This window comes from Patiria miniata, unplaced genomic scaffold (genome assembly GCF_015706575.1).
Source record: "Patiria miniata isolate m_02_andy unplaced genomic scaffold, ASM1570657v1 HiC_scaffold_16, whole genome shotgun sequence".
Classification (NCBI taxonomy): domain Eukaryota; kingdom Metazoa; phylum Echinodermata; class Asteroidea; order Valvatida; family Asterinidae; genus Patiria; species Patiria miniata.
Window position 1 is genome coordinate 14,706,511 of NW_024037054.1, and position 14,606 is coordinate 14,721,116.

Genomic DNA, 14,606 nt, shown 5'->3' on the forward strand with positions numbered 1-14,606 from the left:
TTCATGCTGCATTTCTAATGCACGGCATAGCAAAGAAATGCCGCCGACCAAACGGACGGATATAACGACGACCGCCTTGACCAAGGCTACTCATTTCTGCAACTAGTTTAGTACTTTTTGCTTTGTCTTAAGCGAGCTAAATGCATTTTCTAACACAACATGTATATATAGAAGAGTGCATACTATAATTTGCAACTTCCAATGGCAAGACAAGATTCTAATTCTTAGATTATTGCTGAATACCAGGAATATTGCATTGACATAGGAAAAACTATCCACACTGACCTTTGACCTGCTGACATCTGTTCCTTCAGTCTGAGTAGTGTTTCATCATGCTCCAGTTCCTTGATTCTCACCTGGGTGCATTAAAAAAGGAGTAAGGTTTGAAGACATTTTAACATTCCTGAAGCATTTTTGGTAACAAATGTAATTTTTCCAAACATTCTTAAGTCATTGTAGCTCAATCCTGAAACAAATAACCATGAAAATGTCATGAAACAAACAAAAAGGAAACACTTTTCACTATTAACTACAAAAATGTAACCCCGCACATCCATATCTGGTTGAGAGTAATTTCACACTATGCTTGTACTTTGAATAGTGTCTGCGGTCATACAGTATGAAAACAGTAAGGGAGTCATTTGTCCTATGCGCATGAACAAGCTCATCAATGGTCAAGAACTGTTGTAGTGTCACAAATCACAATAAGGCCCCCCAAAAAATAAGCCTCTGATCAGCGCGCGCGTCGATTTTAATCATGCGCGTCAATCTTTTTTTTTTCCAAAATGTTCCGCGGTAGCTCCAACAGCGCCCTCTATTGCCGCACCTCCTATTTTTTTTACCAAAGAGCACCAAGGAATGGGAAATTGCACCAAGGCAAATGATCGAGAGCACCAAGGCAAATTATGGAGGACACCAATGTACATGAGGACACCAAAAAAGCAAAACAGTACCCCACCTTGTCTGTACAATCCAAGCTTGAAGAAAAAAAAAAAAAGCAACAAAAAAAAAACCAAAAAAAAGCCAAGTCCCCGCGTCAATTCCGGAACTTTGGTCTGACTAGAGACCGAATATTTTTTTTTTTTGGCCTAAAAGCTAAAGTTTGCACCAATTTACAAATACCTGTTCCTGAAGAATCTCCCGATCTTGCTCTAGTGAGGCGATGTGATCCTGCAAATCCTGAATCATTTCCTCACTAAATTTCAAAGACAAAATTATTACCAAGTATTCATGCAATCTGCCTTTTAGAAAAAAAAATTAAAACATGTTTTTTTTTCAACAAAGCATGTAGCACCTTAGAACTTAATCAAAGAAGTTGACTGTATTTATTTTTCAATGATCAGCAACTATCTCTTGAGTCAAGCGGATACATCGTACACAATTATTTGCTGATTTTGATGGTTTTAAAACATGCACCAGGCACAGCCTTTCGTGAATTTCTACACGCTCGAGGACAATGCTTGGTGTTTCCCTTTGTCCCTGTAATATAACACTCTCCCATGGACTAAGCACATACCCGTACAATCGAGGACCATTTTCAACAAAAGACCCAACGCTCGAGAACTGCGAGGATCTGTTGTTCCCTCTAAGTGTGTCTGTCCTCTATCGTAAAGTCATACATGTACAGTCTTTCCTACATGCATCTGCAATGCACACATACTGTAACAGGCGTCCGTCTTTGAAAAAGCGTTAGCAAAATGTCAAAATACAAGTTTCACTAAATGCTTACTGAATTAAATGTTGATTAGCATCCTTATTTTGAGGTCACAGCCTGTCCAATTCATAAGGTTAGGTCACGTATCCAGTCCCACGGTGATGGCAGTAACACATATTCTTCTGCTTTTTGTGCAAACGAATAGTATCCATAAAATACAGAAAGATAAACTGATCTTCTGTGAGTTGAAATCTGAGCCAACATTTCATTACATGCATTTGGTGTTCAGAATAAATACTACTGCTGCATCTTAAAGGTACACATATGTGACCTGTTCTGTCAAAATCAGACTTTTCTGGGCATAAGGTCAAAAATGATATTTTTGCATATTGTTAAAATATGTTCTGTTTCCTTTTAATAAGTGGTTTAATTTTTGAAACCGGTAATTCCTGCGCAAAGTTATGCTATTTTGAAGTTCATTGTGTCGAAAAGTAGAAAACAGAGAAAATGGACACAAACGTCACAAAACAGACATTTCTTTAAATGATATACCTTAACAAATCATCAAAAATACTATAATTAGAGATCAAATTAGGGCTTCAAACTTTTATAGTATGTTTTAGACATGTTCAGGATTACAAATATGCAAAAATTAGAAAATGGAAAAAAATCACACCCACAGCGTTTTTTTTGCCCCATCTCAATTTCAACCTCTGCCCAGAAGCGTCTGCTTTTGACAGAACAGGTCACATATGATCATTTGCTTTAAGCACACCTTTAGTGCTTGTTTCCTTTCGAAAGACATTACTTAAGGTAGAATAATTTCACAGGGTATTTGATACCAGTCCTATCGTCACTTTGAGCGAGGTTTCTGTCAGTAAATCGTTGGGTACTTTTGGGGTATGTGCAAATGATTCTATGTGAAAATGAATCCTATCCTCTTCCTTCAACACATGTCTAGGCCGGGCTGAGACAGCCCCATAGTGACTACTCACAGTCTGTGGTTCTCCTCTCTTGCCTCCTCAAGCAGACTGTGACCGTATCTTGGTAGGACATCCGTCCTGAAGGCTCTGGGTGTGGCTGATCTGAGGGGGAAAAAATGGAATAACAAAATTCGGATGGCTTCAAAACTGTTGGAATACATAAACCAGTAACGTGCATGTTTGACTATGTGATTGATTACAAACTGCAAGTGCCCTTATTGTAAGTGTTTACATGTATTTGACACTTCACACAAGTTGGGCAAATGGACCTGTCACTACGAAATGAGCTTAAAGTTGGAAATTGCCATTTTGCGCAGCTAAAATTTGAAGGGATGGTCATTTTTTTTCTTTTTCTTTTTCAGGTGAACCTTAATCTGTGAGTCCTGCACTACCTTCATTCACTTTTTCGGTTCGCTCAAACATTTTTAGAACCTATTTCCTCCCTTCCATTATAAGTTGACTGTTCATTCACTACACAACTGCAAGATGTTTTAAAAGCCATTTTCTCAAGAATCAGTTCTACCACTTCAAGTATAAGCCTCTGTACTGATGACGTCACACTTTGTTTACGTGTTCGCTTTCTTATGGTGCTCAGTGGACCGTGGGCCCCCACTGGCTCCATAGGAAAGTGCACATGTAAACAAAGTGTGACGTCATTAGAACAAAGGCTTATTAAAGTTGGTGGTCTATATTTCTGTTACTGAACTCAGTACCCCTTAATGTTATATACCATTGGAAAGCTCTTGTTCTGCAGAATCCAGATATATAAATATCTCAAAAGTCAGACATAAAAGGGAATGTACATCATTGGCTTTTACTGTAATTTTCTGAAATGAACTATTTGAGGGGTAAGTATATAATAGATCAAATATTGTTACACTGACATGTTTGAAATTTTGTGTTCGAAAATGCTGGAAAAAGCAAGAAAACCAAAAATGTTCAAGTAGTCTGGTTCCCTGACTCCACTTAAGATAAAATGAATCAATTTATAGATGCCAGAAAATTGTAAAGGTAAGGGAACCAGTCTAGCTGGCCTGCACCCGTTCATGAACATGTAACCAATAGCAAACAAAATTTGGACTGAAAAAAGGATAAATCTGGAGCAGTAATTGAAATATAGTTGGAACCGACCACCGTTGGAAATGTATACAAAAATACCATTTTCTTGAAAATGACTTCACACCAGGTGCCATAATTTTACAGGATGCTTTAGACTGTCATTTACCAACATCCTAGTAAGGTATTTCTTAAAAACTTGGTAGTTTTATTTTTCGATGTTTGCAAATGCTGTATATTCCCTTTAAGCTCATTTTCATGACAGGTCACAATTGAGTTGGTATTTTGCCCAATGTTTGTCAACACAACATACCCAATGCCTACACTCTTGGGTAAATGACTTGGGGGTGTTGGCTATGGGCAGGCCGTCACCGCATTATGGGGAAGTTTTTCATTGTAAGGCACATTAGAACCGAGCTATGGGGACTTTCTGCTGTCCCCACAGCGTCTTCAGTCCCAAAAGTACCATGGGACAACTCATGTGTAGTCCCCACATGTACGGAACAAGAATATGTGTACATGCAAAGTGTAATTTAAAAACATTTATATATGGGATCATGTACATTCGTTCTACTGCGTGACTCAAATGATCTCATTGTCTTACTTGGTCCGATCATGTCCCTGTACTCTCAAGCCTTTTCGGACGTTGTCTGGTGGTGGCGGTTTGGGCAGACCCTAAATACAAACAAAATAAAAAGAGTTAGTTATTACAAACAAATGTACACTCTTTTGATGAAAATGGACTGCAACACAAATATTAAAACGTCCCATCATTTTTTTTCACGGGGTATAGTTTTGCCATCTTTATAGTTTCCTAGCTTTGAACTGTGACATTGTGCATAAATGTATGTACATGTATTCGGGCCTGTAGAGTAGGCCATACAGTTAAAAGTATTGTTCCAACAGAAATCTGAAAAAAATTCCGTGTCTTTTCCACACTTTTTCCAGGACAAAATTAGGGCTTTCCATGACCAATTCCTATGCTGTTTTGGAATCTTTTAAAGGGAAAATACAACATTTGCAAACATCAAAAAATAAAACTACCAAATCATTTTGAAATACCTTGCTGGACTGTTAGTGAATGACAGTGTAAAGCATCCTGTAAAATCATGGCACCTGGTATACTGTCATTTTCAAGAAAAGTGGTATTTTTGTATCAATTTCCAACGCTGATCGGCCGATCAGTGTTGGAAAAAAATGGCTTTTTTTTTCAAATACTGGCCCCAGTTGACCATCGCACTTGTTTGCAATCGATTACACACCTATGAACGGGTACAAGCCAGCTAGACTGGTTCCCTGACCTTACAATTCCCCAATATATGTAAACTGCTCTGGTTCTTCTTAAATGGAGTCAGGGAACCAGACTACAGGAAAATGATTGTTTTTCTTGGTTTTTATAGCATTTTCGAACCCAAAACCTCAAAAAAAGTCAGTGTAACTATATTTGCTATTTATTTCCAACCCCCCAATTCCGTCCATTTCTGAAAATTACAGCAAAAGCAAATGATGTATATTCCCTTTAAGCCTAAATATAATGCACTGGTCAACAGTCTTGACCCTACACTCCAGTGTAAGTTTCTGTAAGTTAAGGTCATATTAATGTAAGTTTCCATCCAAATTATGTGGCTATGACTTGCAAGTACTCATGTGTCTACGGGAAGTGGCTGCAGCCATTTCCCATGGAGGCATGTGTCACTGCTAGCCGAAGTCAAGTTATTCAGACTCAATTCTCACTGACTTCAGACTGGATAAAGCCGGAGTCCATCATTTGCAGCTATCCAAAAAGTAACTGGCGTAATTATTGATGAAAAACATACTTGGTTGAAAGATAGTGAGGGGACTAAACTCCCTGTGAAATTATTCTTTCTGGCAAGCTGTCATTCTGAAGAAATCAACGAAAGAAGGCCTTTCCAACAGTGCGTCTTAAGAAGCACCGTTGGAAATTTCCGTTAGTAGTTTGTTTTTCTATTCGGCGAAGCGTGCGCAAGCGTTGACACGACGCACACGCGCGCGCAGTTGCTATAATTCGTCGGATCGTTGCGCGACATCGCGTAACTGCAATCGGTTCAGTCAGAACGTGTCTCGGACGCTGAATTCAGGCCCAATTCACAACATGATTCAGCAACTTTTGATTTGAAATTGAGATCCTAAAATGCTGTTTTTCTCGGAATATACAGCTGAAGCTGAGCTGAAACTTCATCAGGTTAGTTGTTCAATGCCCTTCTTTAGATTTTGAGTACTTTTGTTGCTTCAAACGAACAAAATGCACAAATTACAAATGATGGACTATATTTTTAAGTCTCAGTGAGATTCCAAGACCCTTGCTTGTGATACGCACAATTTACTTTGGCAACCACACTTAAGTCTATACTGGGCTATTCTGGAATTGTCCTCTGTTGAAGGTTTGGACTCATGTACAGTACTTGTTTTACTTAGAACTGAATGAGGGTGAAAAAAAATGGAGCGTCAACCCTGAATGAGATAAACCAATAAAACTTACAGTATTTATCCTGGATTGGACATGAGGATAGGGTGTCGATCTGGTACCCTGAGTGGCAAGCTGTTGTTTAGTAACCATCAACTAGAAACACACACAAAAAAGAGATAATAAAATGATGACAAAGACATTGTGCTGAACACTGTCAATAGCACTCCTGATAATGTTGATCAGGATAAGAATCACACAAATATACCAAGTGGCATTTTTGATCGAAATCTCCATGCAATTCCCATTCTTTCAAAATTCTCAAAAATTTCACGGTAACTTTTGAAGCATCTTGATTTATTGCAATTTGAAAAAAAAGTCATCCATCCTAACCATATGCATAAACCATATCATGCGAGAAAACTCAAGAAACTGACATTTAGACCATTTTCTGCTTAAAATTGGGAAATCTGTCCTCAAAACGTCCCCACCCCCAACTCCCAAAATAATTCCCCTTCCTAGTTAAATATAATCTAACCAAATACCTGTGGCAATTTTCACAAATCCACTGCTCAAAAATGTAACCATCCTTAAAACAAATAAATTACTTATTGTAAACAAAGATGATCGACATTCTGGTCTAGTACCAAGCCTTCTGCATACCTTGTTCTTAAGCAAGTCGTTCTGTTTGTGGAGTTCCCTCACTTTACCCTGAAGGTCCTCAAGCATCTCTTCTGTCTCCACGTCTCGCCCCTTACGAGCTGGCCTCTTAGCTCCTCCCTCTTCCTGGTCCTGCTTCTTCCGATCGCTGACTAGTCTTAGCAACTTGGTGGCCATTCTACATAATGAAATGATAATAAGGGAATAAATGTGTGCTCGAGAGGTTTTAATCACTCTGTTTAAGACAGCTTAGAGTCTGGGTGCTGATAATTACCCGAGCCGGAGGCGAGGATAATTATCAGCACCCAGACTCTAAGCAGTCTTAAACTGAGTGATTAATACCGACCGAGCACATATTTATTCCCATTCATAAATACCTTTTCGGTCAAAAAATATAATATTTCGGTCAAAAAATCCCGATTTTGTGCAACAAGTTCACTTCATGCTTTTTTAAACATCCCTCTAGCTTTTGCGTTGCGTTTTGAATTTAGAACTATAAAATTCTGACTCACTGGTAGTGTTGCACATGCCTACGTGAGGACTGTGAACGTTCAACCAATAAAACGGTAAGAGGCACTGGATTTTTAGTAGTCCACATTTTATGCAATACTGGGAAAGTGTTTAAGACCAGCTAGCCATGTCTTTATCATCCGTTTAAGACCGGCCACGTGACGGGCTCTCGACCAATAGGAATGGCTAAACTGTCTGAGGTATTTATGAATGCAAATTATAAAGTGAAGGTTTTTTTTAAGCCTTTCAAAGGTGCTGGTTTAGATGTTAATTGGAAGAAAGAAAAACCTCATCAACTGACGGGTAAAGCCTTTTGTGCGAAGAGTGTAAGGCTTTTCCCTGTCTCTCTGAGGTCTACTGGCAAGTAGTTCCAGAGAAAGGGTTCATTGTTTGAATGGCCCTGTCACTGTTTAAGGCAAGGCGAGTTCAGTCTTGACACAGAATTATACGTTTCATAGGGAGCGTGGAGCGTGACTACATGTATGAAATCAAGGCAAATTTCAATCTTTTAGTCAGATAATAACTTGTGGTTGAATTACCAAGTCGGTTGTACAATACATAATATTACAGATATTATTTTGGATCATAAAACGCAAAGATCGCACTTCAATGTGAGTGTATGAAACATCGGGTATGGTGTATGAAGTACAGCAGAACTGGAACTTCGGCAGGGCTAGCCAGTAAATTCCAAGCAAACCTCACGCACGCTGTACTGACGCTAATGCAAGCAAAGGATGTAAGCTCACAAATTTTCCATGTAGCGCAGCCAAAGTTCCCAAGCCTGGAACTTGTTGATAGTGATAGTTGATAGTGACCTCTACCACCATGGCGGCTTTACTGTGCTTGTTGGACACTGGCTGTATTAGTGCATTAAAATCCAACTCCAGTCACGAATGGTCCTGCACAATATTACTCAAACCTCACTTTTATAACCTAATTAGTTAGAAATTAGCAACAGTCACCAAAACTATTTAGATTCCAGACTCACTTTTTAATTTTCTCCTCCTGTTTGCGGGCATGTCTCTTCAAGACCAAGTTCTCATCGTGGAGACGGAGGTATTTATCTTCCAACTCCTCTCGGCTGATCTTGGCAACGGCTCGTCTCTGCTGAGCGCGACGCTGTTCGCTATCTGTCAGGGGACAGAAAGAGTTTGGAAAAAAAGAAGCTGTTTGTTTACATCTGGCCTAGCAGCGATTTTCATGCCATGTCTATACACATTTCCAACAGTTAATAGCCATCAAATTTTGAGTAAAGTTATTCAACATATCACTGGGCGCATTCTCTGATCACAAAACAGATTGTGTATCATTCTTGTACAATCTCTCAACAGATAGTAGCGCGCAACCATACAGTCTGGGTGGATCCATTGTCAAAGAAACAGCCATCGCATTGCAACTCGCGCGCCTGAGCGACAAGATCGATTTGCATAAACACGACATCCCAGCTTTGGGGTCATCTCGGAAAGATTTCTATATACGAAGTTCACTAATTTTCCTCTGTATTGACTAACAAGCCCCCAGATAGCAATTTCATGTCATCAAAGTCAATTTGAGCAGTGAGAAAATACAAGCATTTTCTTAGAAAATACTTACAATTTTTCAGTCCAATCTCATAGGGTTTGTACACAGGGTGTTGAGTGAACTTCGTATATGGAAATCTTTCTGTCATCTCTTCTAACATTCAAAATGGCTGCCATCAACAGAGGTTTTACGTGTGCAAATGGACTCCAGAAAGATGCCTAAATCTCTCAAAAATTGAATATGAGATAACCTAATCAACCTGGTGGTTTGCACGCTGTGTGGCAAAGGATACAGCGCAGCAATACCGTTGGCATACTAGCGGTGCTATGTATCTTGATGCCATATCCCAACTTAAACACTCCAAAAAACTCCTGCCACTTTTTCTTTTTACCCTGTGGTAACTCATGACCCCTGGCACCCCCACCAGGGTCTCGGACTGGTGTCTCGTCATACACGCTGTCTGCATCCATTTTGTCGGATACAATGTCTGGTTACACAGATTCTGACATAATTGGACGACACCTGCATAGTTGAGAACAAGGAAGAAAATCACCAACTGAATTATTAGACATTTAGAATTTATGTTTAGAAACTGGGCCCAGGCATGCCAGGAACGCACCATTAGCGTAAGCGCAATGTTTACAACAAATGTATTCACTACCAACTACTGGACATTTTTAGGCCCACGTTTCTTTAAAAGGTAATCCTTACTTTTAGAACACCTGTTCAAAACTGACTTTTGCAGATGACTGTCCAGTACCAAAGTGACTTTTTTCTTCAGAAAACTCATGTTAATTATAATTTTGAAAGCACTTTCAAAGAAAATGTGACTTCCTACCTTTTTTTGCAGTTCGCCATCTTGCTTTTTAAATTTATTTTCTGTCATGTCTGTTTGTCATCGTCGTCTTTAACCCCTCATAAATCAAAACCCTGCCCTCTTTCTACAAAATCAAACCTGCTGATATTCAAGAGGTGTCACTGCCAAATGTTCAAATGTGTCAATGAATATCAGAATGTCACTTTTGAGTGTCATTTAGTCAGCTGTCATGGCTGTTTTGGTGAGTCTTTTAACCTTATATAGGAAAGGGGTCCTAAAAGTAAGGATTACCCTTTAAAATTCGTTCAGAAAAGAAAATCAAAATTTTGAAAAAGCATGTCTACAACCAATTTTACTTTGCGCGGAGCCCCATAGTAACTTCTAGGGGCCGGCGCGGCGGGTGCATTATCCCATGGAGGAATAATCCACAGCACGCAGCAGGTCAACCGCAGCAGTCAACGCCGCGACGTCAGCTGGTTTCAGGCAGTGGCCGCCTGGCGACGACGACGCCAACGTCGCCGTGTCCACTTTGGACCACAGGTTTCTAAGTGTTTCTGGCTGAACAAAATTCTTAAAACTCGAGTAATATACTTCACAAGCTTTGGAACGATGGTTCCAACTTGACATGATGCTTACCACATCACACTGACTTTAAAAATTGCCAAAACCTCGGATGCTCGGATGCTGCTTTCGCCCATTGTTGACATGCATTTTCAGTCGTTTGAAAAATATTCGGCGATAACCCAAAGATATAGATGCGCATGCGTCATGACCTACTTTATAGCAAAGCATGGTGTTACAAAATATATTTATTACAAATTAGTAAATATTTCGCTCCGTAAATGTTCAGATATTTACATATCGAGATGGTTTGATACAGTAAATGTAATAATTGTAAATAATTTTATGTAATATTTTTTGCAACAGTTATCTGAAACTGAAATATGTTGCAAAAGTTATCTGAAACTGAAATTTACACTATCCAGACAGGTGGACAGAACAATATGTTAAGTAACACCATTACTACCGGAAATAAACAACTCCACGTGCACAGGCGCACGAAAGAACAACGAGCGGAAAATGTTCAGTGTTGAGGATCCGTGATTAAACCATCTAATGTCAAAAATGTCGAAGAAAAGACAGAATGAAGATCAGGGGAAAGAATTAAAGGTAGGTAATCACAAATGTCAAGACAGAGTAATCACGTTTAGCGCGAAGTTGTCACCGGCTTGAGTCAGTTGTCAGTGTGATTTTTCCTCCACACTGTCACCTGGTCACACTTACCGCATGTACCGTGCGGAATATGGTGCAGGGAATTTAAGTCATTGTCTTGTTGTAACATTGTCAATCAACGTCTTACGACGTAAACTGACGTACCAAACTGACTGTGGTGATAGGAGATAAAATCATTTTCTGTCATCATGCTTGTGTGTTGCCCTAATACTATAGCTCAATATGAAAGCATGGTAGTTTTTTTTAGACTGGAAGTTATCCGTTTGAAAACTTTTGTACCTGTTTTATATGAACACTGTGAATGGAAGAATGTGTGCAGAATTTGTTTTTACTACACAGAGAAAGAAACTGTTATCTGAGGTTGCCAGAGGAAAGTTACAGTTTTTGATGCCTGATCATCCAGACTTCAAATCACTGGTAATATGAATTCTTGACGGAGTTTTGACAAAATACTATCCCGGAATCGGACTTGAAATACATTTTCCAATTCTTGGTTTCAGCATTGGCTTTGGGCGATCTTTTTCGGTGTACTAAGCTCTTGGATTCGAATGCCGGCTAAATTTACGCCCTCCTTTAAAAAATTTAATAGATAGATGCCCACTTTTAAATAATCAGAAACAGTTTTGATGTTGTCAGCAATCGGCGAAAAACAATTTCTAGACCCAAAGTCAAACCAGATAGCATATAAGACTGAAGTTTCACTTCTTGTTAACTGTTCGTGATACTACTGATAGGCCTACAAATATCTTCATTCATTATACAGTTTCAAATATTTGTGACTCGAATTGACTTGATCTAAATATTTGACTCGACTTGACTTGACTCGACTGCACACTGCGACTCTATTCGACCTTCTTGACCTAATGACTCTACTGGACTCGAGTCAATGCTTTAAAATAACTCAAATTGACTTGAGTCACTGAACTTGTGTCACAAAAATCAGTGACTCGTTACAACTCTGTTAAAACCTTTGTGAAGAATGGGTCTGAACTTATTTGTGAATGTGAATAAGGAAAAGTTGAGTCACACAGAAAAAATGTTGTTTTTGGTCCATGTTGTTGAAGTATATTTTAGCAATTACATATATGTATCAACTGGGTTTTTTTTTCCAAATGGTGGAAATAGACAATCATTGTGAGTAATGAAACATTTTTATACAAATGTATCAAAATAACTTACCCCTTGTTTACATAGACATATGCATTTTTCATAAAATAACAATTGTTTATTTTGCCACTGCAAAGCAGATGCGAGAGAAGTATTTCAACTTTGCACATGAACCCAGCAGCTGTATTCCAACATCCCTGCAGGAGGAACTGCCATGGGCATTGAACACACTCCATCACCATGGTTACTTCTATCGGGACTGGGTGAAGGTCAAGGGTCAAACAGTCCAGACGCCAGTGTCGCGTACTCTGATTGGTGAACCTGAGACAACGTATAAGTACCTGGGCTTGCGTCTGTTTGCAATCCCATGGTGCTTCGGGGATCATCAAGTGGAGAGCGAGGTCGAAGTGGCATGTGGGATTATTGGAAAACTCAACGATCACTTCAAAGCCGTCTCTAGGAAGTTACTTCTTGAAAGAGCAGGAGAAAAGACTAAGCCAGAGTCTTGTAACTCCCAAGGAGCTGCACAAAGTCCTCTACATCACAGTCCAAGCGAGGAGACCAAGAGTTGTTCACAACAAAAACGACAACTTATAGCCCATCCATCCAGGAGGGAACCGATTTCAATGTTGTGCTCATCAACTACATGGACCCAAAGGATCCAGACCTGAGATTGAAGGCGGAGCCTTATTATGGGATGGGCCCTCTGGCTGTCAGCTGGCACATGGATAGTAATCTGGTCCGGGGCTCCACTGTGGCTGTATACAATCACACCTGCTCATCAGGTTGTAATATTTGCCCATATTTCTGATCCTCAATGAACTTTTTCTGGGGGAAAGGGTGCAAAGGCCTGTTCATGCATGTACTTCGTGCGAATGCAAATTATGCGATACATATTTGAGTCATATCAGAAAGCATTTGCTGCCAAATGTGTTCAACTTTTGAGAATTTGCAGTGCAAAACATTTTGAGTAGCATTCTGCCCGTGGCTTTGCACCATATTATTACATTACTTATAGTCAACTGTGTTGCAACTCTAATTAAGGCCAAGTTCGCGCAAGGACTATAGTTAACCATTGGTCGACTAACGCTTGCCCGAACTCTGTCTAGTCGACGATGGTTAACTACGCTAGTCGACTATTTGGAACCAACATACTGGGGTTGGTTGCTTCGCTGGTAACCATAGCCGCGTGCGTTCATAACGTACAGCAGGGAGCCAGGATCCAGACGTTTTGCAATGACATTTTGACCAGCATTCGACTAGAGACGTTCGCACTTTGCTATTGCTATTCGCACTTTGCTATTAGTGCGCAAGCGCAAGGTACGTCACAAATCAACCACCAGTCGACTAATGGTCCTTGCCCGAACTTGGCCTAACCTGACAATTAAAAGGCAATGATTATGACATCATGAAAGTTCCGTCTAAACACAATTTAGGACAATTATGCAGGGATTAAACAATTACAAGTCACAAGTCAAAAAGGATGGACAATGAACAAATTATTTGCAGAAGTTCATTTGAATAGTTTGTTTTTTGAATTTAGACTTGAGACTGAATGACTTGTGATTAACTTGTGATTGTTTTGTGATTGACTTGTGATGGACTTGTAATTTATTGGGATTGACTTTGTACTTTGTGATTCAAGGAACAATGAAAAGGTGTGGCACACAATCTTCTCGCACATAATTTTTTGAAATATTTCCAGGTGTTAATTTCTGTGTTTTAAACCTGCAACAGATGGAGACAGTTCAAGCGACTCCTCTGATTGGATGGTTGGCCTCAAGGTATCATGGGATATCGAGACACCAGGCGTGGCCGTACCGCTACAAACTGGCGAGTCATACTTCATGTTGGGGGATCTGAATGATACACATCAGCATTGTGTAGTGGCTGGTGGCCAGGCTAGGTTCAGCACAACTCACCGAGTTGCTGATGTAAGTTTTGGTTAACTTTAACCCATCAGCATTGTGTAGTGGCTGGTGGCCAGACTAGGTTCAGCACCACTCACAGAGTTGCTGATGTAAGTTTCAGTTTGTTTTAACCCTTTACTCACTGTAGCGCCCGAAACCCCCTAGCACGCTAAAGTTTAATTGATTCTTCAGTGAATAAACACAATGTAATACATGTGCTAATGGTTAAAGAGCAACTGCCAACAAGTAAAGAAAATTAATTTCCCAACCCAAATCGTAGTCAGTACTCTCAACTCAAGTCATATACATGTATGTTATTTAAATTAACTGGCAATTCAGGAGATTCACAATGTAGTGCGCCACCAAGAGTTTGCAATGGAGAGTCAATTTTTTAGGTAAACAGCCGACAAAACACGGCGCATTTGAATGATCAATGAGTGTCATTAGAAAACTTGAGCTAATTTGTTATAGAGTGGGGCATGGCGTTCTGCCGCTTTGCAAAAAAAAACCCCACCATTTTGATAAAAGAAAAGGGCAAACAGATACTCAAATCGTACTGACTACGAAACTATTGACCGGAAAAACAAAAAATGTCAAATGTCCTGCGCTGCGAATTTGTTGACCATCTCCTACAATGCACTGGGAAATATGAACTCTCCATGGCAAACTCTTGGTGGAGCACAGCATTGTGATCGCCCGACTTGTGATTGTCCCTTTTACCTCAGACACC

At 39.7% G+C, this 14,606-nt stretch overlaps 2 protein-coding genes across 3 annotated transcripts in view; one reads left to right on the forward strand and one right to left on the reverse strand.

Annotated features, from left to right (window-relative positions):
- Window positions 1-10,383, reverse strand: part of LOC119723081 (protein fantom-like) — a 54,162-nt gene extending 43,779 nt beyond the window's left edge. For both annotated transcript variants that reach the window (XM_038193583.1, XM_038193582.1), the window contains exons 1-9: window positions 10,263-10,383; window positions 9,201-9,331; window positions 8,277-8,418; window positions 6,782-6,956; window positions 6,194-6,274; window positions 4,298-4,368; window positions 2,650-2,739; window positions 1,123-1,195; window positions 286-356 (exon numbers count right to left, since the gene is read on the reverse strand). In XM_038193583.1, the coding sequence (XP_038049511.1) occupies window positions 286-356; window positions 1,123-1,195; window positions 2,650-2,739; window positions 4,298-4,368; window positions 6,194-6,274; window positions 6,782-6,956; window positions 8,277-8,418; window positions 9,201-9,279 (782 nt within the window). In that variant the 5' untranslated portion in view covers window positions 9,280-9,331; window positions 10,263-10,383. The remainder of the gene's footprint in view (window positions 1-285; window positions 357-1,122; window positions 1,196-2,649; window positions 2,740-4,297; window positions 4,369-6,193; window positions 6,275-6,781; window positions 6,957-8,276; window positions 8,419-9,200; window positions 9,332-10,262) is intronic.
- A 254-nt stretch (window positions 10,384-10,637) lies between these two features.
- On the forward strand, window positions 10,638-13,938 carry LOC119723082 (alpha-ketoglutarate-dependent dioxygenase FTO-like). The gene is given in 5 exon segments (XM_038193584.1): window positions 10,638-10,796; window positions 11,199-11,276; window positions 12,107-12,542; window positions 12,545-12,751; window positions 13,704-13,938. Coding segments are annotated over 5 exon segments (987 nt in total). The 5' UTR covers window positions 10,638-10,742; the 3' UTR covers window positions 13,916-13,938.
- The last annotated feature ends 668 nt before the right edge of the window (window positions 13,939-14,606 follow it).